The sequence below is a fragment of the Scleropages formosus genome, chromosome 24 (genome assembly GCF_900964775.1).
Source record: "Scleropages formosus chromosome 24, fSclFor1.1, whole genome shotgun sequence".
Classification (NCBI taxonomy): domain Eukaryota; kingdom Metazoa; phylum Chordata; class Actinopteri; order Osteoglossiformes; family Osteoglossidae; genus Scleropages; species Scleropages formosus.
In genome coordinates, this window is record NC_041829.1 from 7,830,135 (window position 1) to 7,849,154 (window position 19,020).

Here is a 19,020-nt window from a genome sequence, read left to right on the forward strand (position 1 = left end):
CTTTACTTCGGAACGACTTGCTTTACTTCTTCCGCATCTTCTCTCCTGGGTTTCTTCCAGGCCCTTCTGCGTTTTTAGAACAGCTCGGCCTCTTCCAAGACTGTTGGCTCGCCTCGATGATGAGCTCATCCGCTTCTTCGGCTCGTACCGGTGTAGTGCAGGGGTATCCTAACCTGGAGTCCCTGGTTGGACCTCGGGGGCCACGCATCACAGGCTCCCCCTGAAGAAAATGAAAATAATATTGCACTATTATTACAGTAATTATAGTAATTCTGTCTTGATGTAATGCTGTATAATTAATAAAGTTTTCCCTGAATTTATTTATGGGGCCTCAGTTTTCACAATATTCTTAAAGGGCTGAGTGACCTAGAAAATGTTAACTTTGGTTTAGGGGATTATTAACAACTACCGTGATTTTGATGTAAACGGTAAAATGTCCCCGTTATTTTTAGACATTAAAATGAAACTTGGTAGCAAAGCGGAGAAGTAACCAGAACTAAACCGTACGGAGCAGGGTTCGGGTCGTCATGCGGTTCGTGAGGGACGGTACGTAACGGGAGGCCCCGCTTGCTTTCCTGGCTCTGAGGGGTGTGGGGCATCGTTCTGGGCAACGCTTAGGGTTCGCGTTGGGACTGTCGCTCATACCCTGTTTTCCACCCCTTCGCCCTTAGCGTGGACTTGACTCGCTCTGTCTTTTCCTGTCGGTGACTTCCAGCTACCATGAACTGTTTCCATATGCACTTCGTACACCCAAAGTGTTGCAAATGCAAATTGTCGTTATAATTTGTATTTGTAATGTTTTACTGCCTATTTAGCAAACTCTTATGTAATTCTTTTGTGTTGTTTCTTTAGATGTCATTTTAAATTGGTTGAACACTAGAATTTGACAGGTAATTTGCATGTAATTCAGATGCGTTTTAATTTTCGTCTCAAAGAGGGACATATTGATAACGTTAACTATAACTCCAGTTACAAAGAGGAAGGTATACGTTTCTTCAGTGCTCTTGTAATGTCGCTTTTCCTTTTTACACATGATATCAGATGTTAAACTGCTCACCTGGTTGTACTCTTGTGCACCATACTGACACATTTTGTCCCCCAAGATGCAAAATGAATTGGAGAAGAACATTTCGAAGGAGCTGGACAAAGGTGCGAGATCTTATTTTATTTTTTATTTTATTTCATTTCACTGGTTTAAATGTTTCACCCCAGGGGTGGGAAATGCTGTGACAGTGCTGCTCTGTTGCCCCTCTCTTAGCCACCGTGGAGCTGGATGGACGGGCGGCTCGCATGTCCCCGGTGGGCTCTGCTGGGGGCTCCCAGTGGGGCCTGTCTGCTGACCAGGACCCCGTGGCCAGGGCCACCCAGCAGTACCTGGAGGTGCTGAAGAAAAACTACAAGATTTGACAGTTCAGAGGTTACCCCATGTACCATGTTTACATCCGTGACAAATTCCAGAAATATTCAAGCATACATACAGGGACGGGAGCTCTGTTAAGTTAATGAACGCGCACGTTGCACTTGCACGCTCAGGAGGAGCAAGGTACTTTTAGTCTTGTCCTTGAGGCCATACTGTCTTTCTCAGTGGTGACTAGGTTGTAGGTTCAGGCTTCTTTCTTCACTTTGCTCTTTGTTTTGATGTATTTCTCCTTTTTTCTATATTTCAATTGTTCCTCTTCACTGGGATTTCTTTCTCCAAGAGTATTATTCCTTACATGTATCAGGCAAACGTCTTCTGTTTGTATGTGTTACCGTTAGTACATTATCAAATGGTGCAATATGACTTGAAAAAATCGTACTAGTCATTTTAGACGCTTGTTTTTTTTTAATAAAAGAAAAAAAACATAAGCTACTTAGACTAATTTTTGATAGTCTAATCTGTTTATCCAATACATTCTTTAATTTATTTTTCTCTTTTACCAGCATCTTACCGATGGTAGTGAAAATGTAAATGTTCAGAGGTTTTACCGTTTTCAGGTGTTTTGATCCAAGAAAGAAACAGAATATTGATTGGGAAACAAAAGTAGAGATTATGGCAAACAGACCTATTTATGGACTTTACAGCTCTTGTATTGCCCAGACCCAGAAAAATGAACACGTGAGTTTACCCATTGCATCAGGTGAATTAGTGGACAGAACAGTGGCATTGCAGTCGAAAGGTCCCAGGTTCGAATAGCTGCACCTGCGGTAGTGCCTTTTATTGGTACCTACTCTGGACTGATACAGTACAGACTGTATAGTACTGTATAAGTAGGGGAATCATAGTTGGAACATGTTTGTTCTGGTCAAGTCTTTGGACAAAACTGTAGTTCTGCCTAACTTAGCCCTCGTTTATGGCACAAATACAGTAAACTCCTGGATGAACAGTTTTCAAGAAAAGGAAAACAAACAGCAGAAATCTGTTTTTTCAGTGTAATACAGTACAATTATGTTAGTTTTTAAAAAGTTTCACTTTTTTTACTGTGAGAATTTTACCCCATGATTTTGTAGGGCAAACGACAATCCGCTCAGTGAGCACTAGGGGGCGCAAGACCACAGCTGAGTTTTCCCCTCTTTGCACTGTTAACTTTTGAGTTTGTTGCCAGTAGTAATGGATGGGAAACACTAGTGAAGCTCACCAGGTTTGAAGTGTGTGCTCATGTGTCATGTGTGGTCGTGATATATTTATTGGCAGGAAGCCAACCATATGAGTGTTTATTTTTATATATTCTTGTACAGTAGTAGAAAGCAGGGAAAATAAACATATCACCTAATCAGCTGTCTCCTTATTTTTTAAAATTATTTAATTATTCACATTTATATATTTTTTTCCCCTTGTTTTGTATAAAATTAAAGGTGCTATGTCAGTGGCTCTCAACTGAACAAAGTCCCCGTAATAAGCAGCACAGTCCTTAGTGACAAAAAGTGAAATGAGGTAAACGAGTGGTACACCACTCATGGCATCATTTCAGTTTCCTCCTTCTGTTGCAGGCTTTGTCCCCCCTGTGGTATATTACGTTTCCGTGGCAGGATTTTGTGCGAATCGCTGGATGTCTGTCCTATTTACGTGCATTTGCATTTCACTTCTAAGAGCAGGGAAGTGCGGCGTCCAAGGCATTCGACTGAGCTCCTCTGCTCAGGGACATTTCAAATGCAAATGCACTTAAAATAACATATCTATCCACCTACCCACCCATCCATCCATTCACCCACCCACTCATCCATCCATCCATCCATCCACTCATCCATCCACCCATCCACTCATCCATCCACCCACTCCTCCATCCACCCACCCATCCACCCACTCCTCCATCCATCCACCGGTCTGCCTTTGATTTCCTTAACAGGTACGTGAGTCATCGGCCTTCACCAGCGATTGATTCTCACGTTTCCCCAACGGTTTATGGTTGTATGTCTAAACGGGTATGATCACAACTGACTCAAAACAGGTTTGTCAAGGAAGCAGCTTTTAAAGAAGCTATGCTTTTTTAAAAATTTTATTTTAACTGCCCTTCCGTTATCACTCGTGCCACATACTCAGTTCAGGTGCTGCACGAGTCGTACAACGAGTCCAAGAAGCGGCGCGCGCACGTTGTTTCTCCAAGATTCGCCTTTCCAGTGAATCGGCCGTGGACTTGGAACCTGTACTGCGCCTTACATTTCATTATGCAGTATTATCACGTAAAGAGTATGGATATATGCAGTACAACGGTTTCATTTCCTTCGTGCCCCAATTGTGTTTCACCGGACAGCTGAGGTGTTTCCGAACGAGCGGGACCTGTAAATGGGATCCTCAGCAGGAATTCCATTCCACTCCTATGAATCACTGTACTTACGGACGGACAGACCTTACTAATATTAATCTTTTCTTTTTTTTTCTCTCCCCCACCTTCATGACAGGAACATACATATCATATTAATCACACATAATCTCCCACGTTACTTGGAGAAACTTGCTATGGGGAAAATAGCAGAAATACAATTCGGAATGTTCCAGAAAACGTTCGCATGTCACTGTGAATCGGTCTGAATGTCAGCCGGGCGCTCCGGGCGACAGCAGTAAAACGGGGTAAAGAACGGCTAGTAAAATCATGCGCGGGAGAGAAAAATGCAGAAATGAAGGTTTGACTTGGTGAACAAAAAAACGGTGCTTTATGAGACGCTCGACTCGGGCTCCTCATTTTCGCGGCACTGAAAATGACCTTTATGAAGAGAGTTTGTGTCCCCCTAATACCCTGAGGAGGGACCGGGCGACTCTTCCTGCAGCCATAACGCAGCAGCGTCAACTTCACACGCAATTCGCGGTCAGCAAACTCGAGGAATGAGGTTTTTCGCCGAACGAGGCATCGAGTGAGATTCTCGCGCTCGGCTGGCATTTCTAGAACTTACTGTGGTGTCCTGTGAGAGCGACAGCACCGAATCTTGAGCTTTTCGCTCTCTGTCAGTCGGCTGCATCGCTGTTGTTCACTCCGATGCATGTTTTGCCGTGGAAATGAGATTTACGGGAAGGTTGGGGGGGGTGTGATGTGCAAAATTACTCGCGTCGTAAACATTAAATATGAGGTACACAAAGAGCAAAACTGAGAGGGGAAAGACGTCGTTTTTAGTATTTCCTCCCTCTAAGGTTTGTTCTAGTCGTTCTTGGCTGAGGAAGAATGGACTCTTTTTTTTTTTTTTTTTTTGCCCAGCTGGGCAGTGAAAGGAGGGACATGACACAGTTTGTGCAGCGCAGCACAGCACGGGGGGGGGGTTAGGAATCTGCGTAGGTCGCTCTGCTCCAGGACGGTCCTCAGGTGAGGACGCGCTACGGGTCTCGGTGGGATGACTCCGCCCCCCCCCGTTGTGCGCGAGCGGCGTCAACGATTTGCGTCACGTGGGCTTCTTTCCAGGCCCAGCTGGACACGGCTCCCTACAGGGAGCTGCGGTGGAAGCGGCCCTCAACACACTTTGGGAAGTACTTCCCACGAGTGACGTCACATAACATTCACTTACCTGACATTTTACTCATTCAGCTGACACTTGTTTCCAAAGCAACTTACAATGTTAATCTGCTTACAATTATTTACCTATTTATACAGCTGGGTAATTTTACTGGAGCATCTGAGGGTAAATACCTTGCTCAAGGGCACTACAGCTGGAGGTGGGATTCAACCCTGCGACCTTTGGGTATGAAGGCCGTAGCTCTCGCCCTCATTAAGATCACCTGTAATTCAGTTATCCATGTGCACCCGCCTAGGATCACCCTTGGGTTCAGCTTTGATTACATTATTGCCGCATCCACCGTCCAGCTGGAGCGAGTCCCCATCGGCGTGTTCTGCTCCGCTGGACTTTGCCCTGCCAAAAGCTGACAGCTGGTTAATTACATCAGATGCAATTAGCAGGACCTGGCACGGGTTCGAGGTGAATTGCCCCGCCCCCTCGGTGGAATAGGTGCAGCACAGTATGAAATTAATGTCCACACCGTAAGAACTGTGGCTGCGGGAGCAACGGGCGCAAGTGCCATAGACTGCTGGGTTCTGGGACTCTTTACTTCTGACCTTTATATTACTGGAGCTCTTGCAGGACGAAGCCCACGTCGGCAGAGGTGAGAGTGAGGCCAACTGAACTCTCGACAGGGGTTCGAGAAGCTGCTGGCGCTACCATGACAGGCTGGTGATGCCACGTGGGTTGAGATCAGCGGCCCTTTATTGTTTTCAATACAGCAAATTCCACATTTAGCCTGTGTTTGGTAGGAGGGGGGATTATTGTTTTATAGATTTTTTTTCTTTTAAAAATTGAATTACTGATCAAGAATCGACAACAAGGGACGTAGTCAAGAGGTACGGCGATCACTGGCACTTGGCAGAGTTAGAACGAAAGATCTGAGAAGGTCCTCAGATGTGCTGATGTGAAACATGGACGCTGGAAAAAAGAGACTCCTCTGAACTTTGGTGCTGGATCACAGTTTTCAGGACACTGGATGAGCAGGTAAGCAAACGCATGTTGGATCAAATCAAGCCGGAACTCTCATTGCAAGCACACACAATCAGGTGATCGTATTCTGGACACAACATGAGAAGATGAGACTTTTCAAAAGGGTGAAACTCGGTGGCTTTTAGCTTTTTTGAAATTGTTGAACGCGCAAGTCATATATCCTGTTTCAGAGCCCTAGTCAGTTCCCTGTGGGAGCTGTTTCCCCCAAGAACAGTCAGTACTGTATTATTGAGTGAGTAATAAAGCGACTTGTTACATCTCTTATACAAGTCTATAACACATCACCTGATGAAAACCAATCACACACTGGAGATGACTCCAAAAAAAGCAGATATTGACTATTATATTAATTTATTTCATCTTAATATAAATCATGTATGCAATCCAATGTGAAAGAAAGGAAAATTCAAGACATTTATTACATCTCAGTCATAGTAGTTAATGCTTGTCTAAAAAATTCCTGGCGATAGTTTAGAGGATCAAGCCAAGGAGCAATGACTGACGGTGTGCCACCTGTAATGCTTGGGCAAGCGGGAGGGAAAATAAGAAGACGACTATCCAACGGATGGACTCAATGAGGTTTCTCTCTATACTCTATTTATGTGGTCATCGTAGTGAATTTTACCACCCTTCAACCAAACAATTTCTAACTAAGCAAATTAATGGTTTATTAGGATTACGATGGAAACGAAGGTTGAAAGTGGGCATCTGTGGGAGGAATTTTTAAGGGAGCACAACGTTACGAAGAGGTGTCCTCGCCACAGAAGGCCATCATGCCATAGTCGTGGCCCAGGACTCGCTCCACACCGCATACACACTCCAGCCATTCAAACACAGATGGCGGCATTAATAACGGCCGAGACATTGTCACTGCACAATCAGATTGGCTCGCAAGTCTTTGCCTTTTGACACTGTTTTCATCTAGGAAACGGCCAGAAAAGTGTGCTCCTGTGCGCATCGTGTGACACGAGCACAGGTTCGAGTCCATATTTTTTTCTGTTACATTGCAGACAGTCTCAGTGTGTTTCATAAACAGGGAGATCTTCAGCTGACCACATGAAACTAGGAGATGGGCTCCTGGCCACACATCTACTTTCTAGGCTAGGGGGCTCTGCCCTCGTGACACACTGACACGTCGTGTTCCGGACAAGTTCCTCTCTCTCTCTCTCACTCTCACACACACACACTCCTGACACATGTTCATCACACATATTAATAACGCATGTTCTCCACAATTTCCTGACGCGACACCTGAGCCGCGCGCGCCGAACCCCTACGCGATCCCTCGAGAAGGAAGCGCGAGCGCGGGCGGGCGCGCGCTCTGGAACGCCGCCCCGCCGTTCACTAAGCGGCGCGCGCCGCGTCCGGCACCTGAACGGTTAAAGCGGCTCGGAAGGCGCCGTTTCTCATCCTTCCTCACTCCTTAGCCCTCTTCGCTCACAGATCACCGCTCATCGCTCATCCTTCGGCCGCAGCGCAGCGGGAACATGGAGACGGAGGGAGCGGGCGGCCAGCAGCAGCCTCCTCCTCCCGGCCACACGCTGGCGACGGCCGCGCACGGTGCTCTTCAGGCGGTAAGGCTTTCGAACCCGCAACACACTCTGCACCCAACAACGTATTAACATCGTACCGTAATGGCCTTTGTCATTATAATTATTACTGTTGTTATTAGTATTGCTCTTATCCTCGTCGACGGGGGTGTCGCGGCTGCAGCTCGGCGTGTCCGCCGGTCGAACACAGCGGGTGTTCGGGAGCCCCGTTTATGGAGCGCGAAGCAGGAAAACAGAGCGGTCTTTCAGTGCAGTGACTGCCAGTCCTGTAATTTCATATCTCCACTACTAGCTGGTCGCGAGTCTCGCGCAGAGAAATTGACCTTTTGCTGCTTTTATGCGGTGCCGTGTGTCCGAATGACAGAATGCAGGTGTCCTCTGTCGTGTCTTTTAATTTATTTTATTTTATTTATTTTTTTTAACGTATGTCCTTTCCCTTTCTTGAACATTCTGCACGCGCGCGGTCGTCGCGCTCCGCGCGAAGTCTCGTTTGCGTGTTTCACGTATAGAATGCGACGCGGGGCGCGTGCGGACGGACGGCCGGTTGAGCCGCGTCCCCCCCCCCGCATTGTGTCCTTTTCCCACGAGATCTGGTGCAGCGAGAGCGCGCGCGGCGGCGAAGCTGACGTGCGCCTTCAATTTTCTGGACGGTCGCCACGCTTCGATGTGGCCCCGGATATCGTAGCCGCGTGGGAACGCGGATTAGGGCCGCCTTTCCCCATTTTGTGGAAAGCGGGACGCCGATTGTCCCCCGGTTTACGAGCCCGTTATAGCGAGAAACTGCTCTCCTCTCCTCTCTCGTTCGTCTTCTAGAATGGAGGGCACATCAGCACCGGGCTCGTGAGAAACGGGAATGACTGAAATTCGGGGCATGGGTTAGGGGTGTTGGTGCCGCTCGGACAATAAATATGAGCGTTTTTCAGCTGCGTTCTTTTATATCATATTTATTTATTTATTTATTTATTTATTTATTTATTTATTTAAGCTGCTTTTTCCAGAGTAACAGTCAGTGTTAAATAATGACATTCTTCCTGTTTCAGTTTAGGCTAAGTACATTGACAGAGAAGGTCCTACAGCAGGAGTGGGTTTCAAACCCAGAACCTTCCATAAACCCATGCACTACCTGCTGCCCCAAGAAGGTTTTTCTTCATCACTGTCCACGTTTGGCACACGTGTAGCCCATGCGTGCGTGGGAAGCGCGGGAAGTGCAGAGCTGAGTGCGGCGACAGCACTTTGTTTCCCGGGAAGAGGGGCCGGGATGTGTCTGTTTACAGGCGCTCCGCCGGGATGTCTTGCACCGGCTGGTAGCAAGTTCCACCGTATGCGCCAGGACTCGCTGGCGTCCCAAGTGCCGCAGTAAATTAATGGGCTGCCCTTCGGGAGGGTGCGGCGGAGCCCATCTTTGCCACTGTATGCTCCAGCGAGTTCCTTCCCGTCACCTGCCGGAGGCGCCACGGGCTGGCGGGCCTTTCCCTGCCCTTTGGCTGTAGCTCTTCCTCAGGTGTACAGTTTTATTTATTTATTTTTTTTTCACCTTTTCCTATTGGAACAGGTTTCCTCTCCTATCCCTGTTTTGTAAAGGAAATGGAAGCATAATAAGCCAGTGAGGTTAGGTAAGATAAGGGAGGGGGCAAAAGGGGGGCAAGATCACTGTATACGTTTCTAATTTTATCTTAATTTTAGTGACTCAGATCGCATGCCGCTGGATCACCGAGCCAATTATAGTGAGAGTGCCCGGCTTCAGAGCACCAGTTTGTTCCTGGCGCTGAGGTCACACACACACACACACACATTTTCAGAACCGCTTGTCCCATACGGGGTCGCGGGGAACCGGAGCCTACCCGGTAACACAGGGCGTAAGGCCGGAGGGGGGGGGACACACCCAGGACAGGACGCCAGTCCGTCGCAAGGCACCCCAAGCGGGACTCGAACCCCAGACCCACCGGAGAGCAGGACTGTGGTCCAACCCACTGCGCCACCGCACCCCCCGCGCTGAGGTCAGTTTTATTGAAATATTTCCATGTGGCCAGGTGGCCTTCAGCTGCAGCTCCCCTCCATTCCTAGCGCTCCCGAAACGGCATCTCTCACTCCAAACCGATGGCTCTTCTTCTCTAGAGTTCCTCCTTTATGTTTTTTTTTTTCTTTTGCTTATTGTTTGCTCAAGACCCATTTAAGTGGGAGACCCTCTAGGACAGCAGGGTTAGGAGGTAAATTGTACCCCTTTAGCTCGACATTGCAATCCAAGGGTACGATTTTGATTAACCACCCTTCCGATAGATGTAGCTTTTAGTTAATTGTATTTAACAGAAACTGGACTTGACGGTTTTTCCTGGCAGAACGTCTGGTCATGCTGTGCACCCCCACACTGTGGACTGAAACTGCATTGATTAGCAACACTACGGTACTCCGAGACACTTTATTTCATGTAACAAGTTGCCCCTTGTGTTTTAAATGGAGTTATTCAAAGCACAGAAGTAAAAAAGATCAGTTATTAAAATGATGCCGTACTCATAGTCTGGACTGTGGCATCAGGGATTTGGAAGTGTTCTAGAGGACCAGCTAGTAATTTTAGAAGGAAGTGAAATCGATATATGGAAATAAAGGCTCAATATGTTGTGCACATCTGTCAATCGGGGCTAATCAGAGCTGCTCTTAATGGAACAGGAACAATCAATTAAACTGATATTTTGTGAGGTCTCTGCGTCGGTATTGAGATGGATGACCTCGCCTCAGGATGAGGAGGTTTATTCTCGTCTTTTGTGACTTTTTGTAGGCAGTTTGTCAGCACTGATGCTTATCTCACACACACACCGTAAATATAGCTGCGATGAAATGACAGCTTATTTTAAAGGCCAGCTATTAGAGGTGGCCGCAAACACGTTTTCCTTTCACAGTCGGTGAAGGTTGGGGGTCACATGTCTCAGGATGGAGAATATCGGGGACTGAGCTTCTTCTCTACTAGTGATTTCCTCCTCTCACTGAACAACAATCTGTGCTCTGGAATGTGGAATGCTGACAGACCAGCAGCTCTGGTCCCTGACCTAGAGCGCGAACGGCAACCCAGGGACTATTTTTAATGCAGAGCGGGGGGGAGTTTAATTCATTTAAGTTGCTGTGGTGCTCTGGTCACTAGCAATTAACTTCACCTTCATTGACAATCCTTGCCATAAAAATTGGTGGTGTAGTAATGCAGGTAATAGTAATGGAACCTATCTGGGACCGGGTCTTGGTCAGCTGAATGTCAGTTGGATGGAGTCCAGAATCGCCTTGTATTGAAACAATAAAATGTGGGTATCGGTTTCATTGTTTTCTTCTGTATTGAATTTGTTGGACTTTGCGTTAAGCCTCACCAGTTTTACTTCTCTATCCTGAAAAGCATTTGGTGTTTTCAGACTCAAAAGGTTATTTCTGATTTTTGTAGAGTAATTTTTTTTCTTTGACCTGTGTTCATCTTAAAGTTGTTAATTTATTAGTTCAGAAGGATTGTTGTTGCTATTGGTGATGGGTCAAAAATTAGTAAATCTGATTGCATCACCATTACATGGGATAATTTTTCTGTTTCCTCTTCAGCACTACTTTCAGTTTGCTGCTTGTGTATGTTGTACACCATAATCTCAGAATGTCTTCTGATATTAGTAGCATTATTATTAAACCATATTTCATTAGAATGATGATGTGGGAGGTTTGAGAGATTTGACATCCCAGTGCATTTGTGCTGTGGGAGTATTTGCTGTGAACTGATGTAGTGAGATGTAAAATGGGTATAATCCAGTTTTTTTTTGAGTCGTATTGTTCTGTGACGCCTGATCAGATGTGCGCTATCAGGAGTCTGACGTCCTTCCTCTGTGTTTCCCTTGCAGAAATGTGAGTTCAACATGGATAACCTGAGCAAGCCAGAGCTGCTGACCCTGCTCAGTATCATGGAAGGGGAGCTGGAGGCGCGGGACCTGGTCATCGAGGCCCTGAGGGTGAGTTCTGGTCAGCAGCCTCAGGGTCGGATTCTTCATAGGCCATGCTCTTTGGGAATCCTGCACTACAGGCATGCACTGCAAGTGTTGCATCATTTTGCACTAATTTCAAGATTCTGTCCCTAATCTGTCCTGAAAATGTACCTAAGTGCAGTGTCCCAGTGGGGAAATACAGTGCTGCTTGAAAGTATGTGAACCCCTTGCGTCCCTTGGTTTTACCATAAAATGGTAATTTAATGAGATGCAATGTGTCTAATGACCAATCCATGATTCTTTAAAGGAAATCACATCTAGTAGAGGCGCCATGGTGGTGCAGCGGGTTTAGCCAAGGCCTGTTCTGTGGTGGGTCTGGAGTTTGAGTCCTGCTTGGGGTGCCTTGCAGGCTGGCGTCCTATCCAGGGTGTGTCCCCTCCCGCTCCAGCCTTGAGCCCTCTGTTGCTGGGTTAGGCTCCGGTTTCACCGTGACTCCCCCTCGGGACAAGCAGTTTCAGACTGTGTGTGTGTTTATGTAGTAGAAACATGGTACTAGTGCAGTTGTAAAAATAAGTTAACCCCAAGTTGCATTGGTTACACCAAGTAGGTAAGTAGAATCAGGTGTGTAAATCATAATGCTTTACTCTTTTTTTTTTTTTTATAAATTTTAGATTTAGATTTTATTTTAATATGTCATACATTGAGGAAAAAAATTGTATTGTGAGATCTTTATGTGTCTGTTTTGAGATGGGTGACCTCGCCTTGAAAATTCCTTGCAGAGTTCATGTACTTTGAAGCAGTACTGTATATACCCTGCCCTTTATACATTGCAGGAAATTGCTGTTTGCCACTTGTCAGATGAGACATCTGCTCTGGATGTAATTCATTTATTTTCTGTCACTCTTCCATCTCCGCTATCGCCCTCTGATGATTTTTTTCACTTTTCAAAGTGTCAAGTTTTATTGTCACGTGTATTCGACCAGGGGGTGTGGTGGTGCAGTGGGTTCGACTGGGTCCTGCTCTCCGGTGGGTCTGGGGTTCGAGTCCCGCTTGGGGTGCCTTGTGATGGACTGGTGTCCCGTCCCGTCCTGGGTGTATCCCCTCCCCCTCTGGCCTTATGCCCTGTGTTGCCGGGTAGGCTCCGATTCCCTGCGACCCTGTATGGGACAAGTGGTTCTGAAAGTGTGTGTGTGTGTGTATTTGACCAATAGAGTGAAATGCGTGTGCTGCAGTTCTTGCTTCCTACAGTAATGTGCACTGGAGGGGTGGGAGGGGGGACAGTGTAGGGTAATAAACAAACAGTATAGGGGAAGGGTGATGGAAGGGTATAAACAAACAAAATGCCAAATAAAACCAGAAGCAAGACAAAACAACAGGTAATATAAGGCAGTGCAGTGCAGGTGCTGAGACAATTCCTTCCATCCATCCATCCATTGTCAACAGCTGCTTGTCCCAAGTGGGATAGTAGCAAGCCAGAGCCTAACCTGGCAACACAGGGTGCAAGGCTGAAGGGGGAGGAGACACACCCAGGATGGGGCACCAGTTTGTCACAAGGCACCCCAAACAGGACTTGAGCTCCAGGCTCACCACACAGCGGACACCAGCTGAACCCCTCGAGACAAAACCGTATAATGCAATACAATAAAATACAATAGTGCTGAGGATGCTAACTGGTATATATTAATCTTTACAGTGTAAATGGGGGGGAAAAATGCATTTTGGCAAGTTTTTGCTGGATATCTGTGTAGTCATGCCCTGAGATACACATTCAGGCCACGAGGAGCCTCTTTTAACATCTCACTTCTACTTACAAATCTTTTCTCCGTATTTACGAGGACCGAATTTGGAAAGTCAGTGTGGATTCATATGCATTATTTTTACTGATTTCTTTAGTTTTACACTTCTATTTTTGTTTCAGGAGTTAAAGTTTGGATGAATACATAAATGCTGAATTTTATATGTGTATGTTTTGCTTGTGAGTATTTATTTAGTGTACAATGTATAATGCTACGAAAGGTAAGTCATACAGTATTAGAGTAATTAATGAAAGAGAAACTTTATAGTGCTGTGATAACTGATGTGAACTACCGGAGTGTGTCCGTTTTAATGGGATTTGGTGATATTTTAGCGTGAATGGGTGTCAGAGTTTGGGATCAGGAACACATACCAATTTTTACTATTCAAGCATATTAACTGTATTGTCAATTTGCATTAATTTACTTATGAAGGGTTTTCAAGATTGAATTACCTTTGTAAGGAGGGGGAAACAACTGTATAGAAGAGTATCCAGTTTAGCGCTGGATACGCTTTCAGAAACCATCAAACACTCATAATCAGTGCTGTAATTTCTTGTAGCACCACGCAACATGTTAAAGTTATGCTTGAAACAGTAGTACAGTAGCTGGATACAATATTTTTGTACTTATGTAGTGCAGATGCTCCAAGATTTACATGTATTTTAGTTTTTATCCACCAGCCTGCAGGTAATGCTGTTGCATCGTCTTTAAGAATGTTCTATAATCAATTCTTAAATTTTAATGTTCTTGATGTTCACTTAATGAGAAACATTTTTTGTTTTTCAAAGAGAAATCAAAGACGTTAGGAAAAAAAACTCCAAGCTTTGTCTTTCTATTGAGGTTAATGTCTCCTCAAGAGGACCAGAATTTAGCAAAAATAACCTTTCAGGCAAATATTGAGCATTGAGGTCAGAAACTATACCAGACATGGCTGTGTTCTACTTCTGCATGTCCTCTTTAACTTCCTGATGGCTGTCTAATTGGTTCTACTTTCAGCATGTTTTTTTTGGCTGCTCTGTCAACAGAATGACATCTGGTTCAGGCCAAGACAGCGATCCTCTGTCTCCCCCACAGTCACTTCCTTGCCGCAGCCACTGTCAGTGGCTCTTTGGCTGTTGCACGTGATCTCGAGGCCCCCCAGCACTGGGACCCGTGCCTCCTTCGTCTTTGTTAAATGCTCCAGAAGTCATCACTGGAGAGGGGCGGGTTTTGCCCCTTATGAGGTTTTTCCTCTGGCAAGTTCCATGGTGCAGCCCCCCCGAACTTTCCTACACTACAGTTGGACGTCTCATATGGAGGACACCATATCTGTCCAAAAGATCTTCTCTCCCAACATGGCCACCCAGAAGACAAAAGTCTATTTGTTCTTGTACCACTTGCAAGATAAGCTTCTAATTCTCATTTCCAAAAACCCAATGTAGTCATCACATGATGATAGTCATTGAAAAACTACGCTGCTCTCTTGAGAAAAAAGTGGTGAGCATATCAATAACAGCAGTGTATTTTTGCTCACCTTCTGGTATGCGCTGTCTGTTTCTCAAATATTTTGTAATTGGATCAGGTGGGTGCCCTGCACTGGACCTCAGTGTATTCGAACCCGCTTGAGATGGGTCGGTTGCATATTGGAATTCCAACTTGCCTTATGTCCACAGCTGTCTCTTCTACTGAATCACCTTTGGTAATGTTTGTTTACTGAGTAAACATGACCAGGGCTGGTAACCTTAGTGTACGAGCATTCAGACACTTACAAAATAAAGCACCTCTCTGCTCAGCTGTGTTTTCAGGGTCAGGTAGGTTAGGGTTCACCTTTGGGATAGGAAGAGTTTTGGTTAGGGTTTTGTAGTGTTAAGTAGGGTTAGGCTTAGTCTTAGGGTTTGGGTTAGCGGTCGGGATAAGTAGAGTGACGTTTAAGGTTAGAGTTAGGTAGGGTCTAGTTTATGTCGACTCCATCTGTCCACATAGCTCACAAGTGTGCCACACAGAACATTAAAACTAGTAGTGTATGGAGGATTGTTGTCCTAGTGGTCACCTGAGTGCTTTCCTACAAGAGTGTAATATGTTGTATCACACATATCCACAGTAGTGGTTTTAGTTGTTTCAGTTTTTAAAAACTTTTTAGGTTTTGTACAAATTCCTGTGTTTATCCTGTAAGTTTTGTTTAGAGATTTTTTTTTTGAAATCCTCATCCTTTGTGCTTCTTCGTGTGAATGTCTCCTTAACTGAATGTGGTTAAAAGTCATAGATTAATGAAGAATCTCTGCCATTTATTTCCCAAAAAATGATCTTTTTAGTAGTGTATTGCTGGTTCTTCTATAGAGACGAAGGCTGCTCCATGTTGTGTATATCACACACACGCATACATTCACTGAAGCCACTTATTCCAAGCGGGGTCACGGCAAGCTGGAGCCTAACTTGGCAACACAGAGCGCAAAGCTGGAGGGGAGGGGACATACCCAGGACAGGATGCTAGTCCATCGCAAGGCACCCCAAGCAGGATTTGAACCCCAGACCCACCAGAGAGCAGGCACAGGCCAAACCCACTGCGCCACCACACCCCCTGTTAGTTGTATATTATACTGTGTATTTTCTCTCTTAACTGTTCTACTGGAGTTAATTTTTAAAAAAAAAGGTAGGCAGTCAAACAGTTAATGGAACGTGAGGTAGTGTGTGCAGGTGCATGTCATGGTGATCTGCCATCACTGTTATTGGTTCACATGTTGCTGCTCATGTTCCTCCCATCCCCAGAGTACATCGCTTTGAGGTCCCCTCTTTGGAGCTGTTTAATGTGCCAAAAACACCTTCGCAGGGCCACCTTGTGTATGGGATTGCTTCCGAAGGCTGGGGGGACACTCGGTGATAGGGGATACAGATCCCAAAATAGCTGCTACGTGCGTGTGTGTGAGCGAGAGATTGTCAGTGCATTCCAGTGTCATAGTCCATCTTACATCCCTCTGTGGTTTATTAGCTAGTTAATTAGTTTATTATCGAAACAGCTGATGTGTGTGAACCTCTCAGCGTGGGCTACATTTGCGGTGGTCATCACTTCAGAGGCACTGGGAAAATTGCAGCACCATAAAGAACATCCAAGATCCCTAATCTAATTAGGATGCAATGGGAGTTTAATATTTGGGTGTCTGGAACCAGTTTTTGTGATTGTCAATAACTGCTTGTGCAGTATTTTATGAAGATGGGCATCAGATTTCATTTGTAAAGGGCATTCCATTACAGCTGGAAGGTCCCAGGTTTGAATCCCCACTTTTGTTGAAGCAAGGTATTTACCCTAAACTGACAGTAAAAATACCCTGCTCTATAGATGGGTAAATTGTAGTAAGAAATGGAGTACACAGACACAGTGTAGCAGTTTGCTTTATAGTTTATTTAAATACTCAAATTGGATCTAAAACATTTTCAATAACAAAACACGGAAGGCATTACCGATGTTGGTTTGAAGAGATATTTCCTGTCTGAAACCCACCAATCTTAAGTGGAAACAGTAATAAAGATGGTACCGAAAGCTCAGAGAACATCAGCCCTGGGGTGGGTACAGTGCGTTTGGAGGAATTTTGCACACTCAACCTTGCGAGACTACGACAACTTTACTAGTCCTCTCTGATAGCCAAGCGCTCTTGCAGCACACGATGTGAATGGGGCACCTTGAATATGGAGAAGAGCGTGGGATGTTTAATGCAACCTTATGAGTCATCATCCTGCTTTGTGGGAGAAAATTTGCATGTAGACTGTCTTTACTGTGATACACTAAAGAGATATCGCTGTGTTTGCTGCAGTTATGAAAGCTGCAGGAAGTCTTAAACCCTATCGATTTAAAGGAAGAACACTTGGGTCATGTCCCAGACCACCATACAGGAGTGTGGACATTTTGCTCATGTGCTTGTTCTCAGAAATACCATAAAACACACATGCGCAGGTTCTTCAGGAAGGCCAGCCTGTTGGTTATGGTAAGCAAAAAACATTGGTAGATACTCATATTATATGGTGTTTTAGTGTAAAAAGATACAAAATGATCGGTAGAACACTTATCTTTGAAGTTCTGTTGTGAAGATCTGCTGTCCAGTGATTGGATTAGAGTGCTTGGAGAGTCTGTATATAAGTGATGTTTAGCAGGTGGGTGGCATGGTGGCACAGTGAGTAGTGCTGCTGTCTCATGGTGCCTGGGTGGTGCGAGAGAACGTAGGTTCGATCCCTGCTTGGTCTGTGTGGAGTTTGCATGTTTTCCCTGTGTCTGTGTGGGTTTCCTCCTGTAGCCCAAAGACATGCTGTTCAGCTTCCCCCATAGTGTGTGAGTGTGTTTCACTGATGCATGGATGAGTAACTCTTTGTAAGTAGTGTATCTAGCAATGTGGTCACCTTGGTGAATAAGGTGTGTGGGCTAGTAATACTACGTAGTATCTGTTGTAAGTTGCTTTGGACAAAAGTGTCTGCTAAGTGAATAAATGTGGATGTGGTTCTTGTGTCCTCCTGGCTGTGGTACAAATTACAGACAGAATAACAGGGTAATTTCCCATTTCATTTATTTTTTTTTATCGGTGATGCCTGTAGACTGCTGACAGTAGATGCTTGACTGAATTAAGTAATTATGAAAGACACTAACAGATCACCATTGATGTGGATGATGTTTTGTTTTTTTTCTTTTTTTTTTTTTTTTTTTTTAAAACACGCATAAAGGACTGAAGTTGTTTGGCATATAACACAACTTTTGTAGTATTTGTTGTAAATAATAACCATTATTTAGTTGATGCCTGTGGCTTCTATTTACTATTTACCCATTTGTATATCTTTGTAATTTTTACTATATTGATTCACAGTAAGTCCTTTGCTCAAGGGTATTGCAGCAGGAGAAGGGATTTGAACCCAACCCTTTTGACTGCAAAGCCTTGCCTATGACACTACAGTATCTATTGCTCCAGCTGATCTTCCTTGTCGGAAGAAGTGTACATAGCCTACAGCATATTTGTACACTTTGTACTCTATTGACAAATGTAGGTATTTATAGATTTTGGTGTTTTGTACAACAGCGTAGTAACTGTTCTCCACCTTTAAAGTGAACCTAAAACCTTCTGGATTCTTTTTTTTTTTTTTTTTTTGGTCTCCTCCTTGAGGGAAGTTTTTGTGGGTATTTCTTTTGTTACAGAATGTAAGGTTGCACCTGCCCACCACATCAGGTGTGATTTAAATAAATGTGGAGGACAGTGGGAGGGTGCTGAACAGAGCTCTTCAGCCTTTGTGAATTCCCATTGTGCTCTGCAGTTGTGGGCTGACTGAGCCTTCTAGAATAATCACTAACACACCTTGCAAACCACCTGTCCTGGACCTTCTGAATACACCTTTTTAACTGATGCTTTGCTTTTCTCCAAAGCAACTTAGTGATTTACCCTTTTATTCAGCTAAGGTGTTTATTGATTGACTGATTGGAGAAATTCAGGGTAAGTTCCTTGCTCAAGGGCAGTACAGAGAGGTGAGATTTGAACCTATGATGTTCTGATCCTAGAGGGCAGGTCTGTCCACTATGCTGTCTGCTGCCCCCAGCATGGCTCATCTATTGGACTATATTCAGGTCTATTGCCTCTGTTCCAGTGCGCTTCTGGAATTTATTACTGAGAGCCTTTCCGGGGCTTTTCGGGATGTACACATGGTTTTGTATAAGGACATTTGTATCGCCTCATACACTTATCATGCAGATGAGCATGAATCAGATTCCTTTCTTACAAAGCCTTCATTTTTGCTGTGCTTCTGGTTGTAACAAGGCATTTTCCACAGCTGATC

The 19,020-nt window shown here is 44.9% G+C and overlaps 2 protein-coding genes across 5 annotated transcripts in view; both read left to right on the forward strand.

Annotated features, from left to right (window-relative positions):
- The window catches only part of ankrd26 (ankyrin repeat domain containing 26), a 30,654-nt gene extending 28,867 nt beyond the window's left edge, over positions 1-1,787 (forward strand). For all 3 annotated transcript variants that reach the window (XM_029248819.1, XM_029248820.1, XM_029248821.1), the window contains 2 exons: positions 1,104-1,149; positions 1,259-1,787. In XM_029248819.1, coding sequence (XP_029104652.1) covers positions 1,104-1,149; positions 1,259-1,407 — 195 coding nt within the window. In that variant the 3' untranslated portion in view covers positions 1,408-1,787. The remainder of the gene's footprint in view (positions 1-1,103; positions 1,150-1,258) is intronic.
- A 5,321-nt stretch (positions 1,788-7,108) lies between these two features.
- The window catches only part of cttnbp2 (cortactin binding protein 2), a 49,540-nt gene continuing 37,628 nt past the window's right edge, over positions 7,109-19,020 (forward strand). The window contains exons 1-2 of one of the 2 annotated variants that reach the window (XM_018755963.2): positions 7,109-7,526; positions 11,363-11,470. In XM_018755963.2, the coding sequence (XP_018611479.2) occupies positions 7,440-7,526; positions 11,363-11,470 (195 nt within the window). In that variant the 5' untranslated portion in view covers positions 7,109-7,439. The remainder of the gene's footprint in view (positions 7,527-11,362; positions 11,471-19,020) is intronic. The other variant, XM_018755962.2, reaches the window with a different exon arrangement.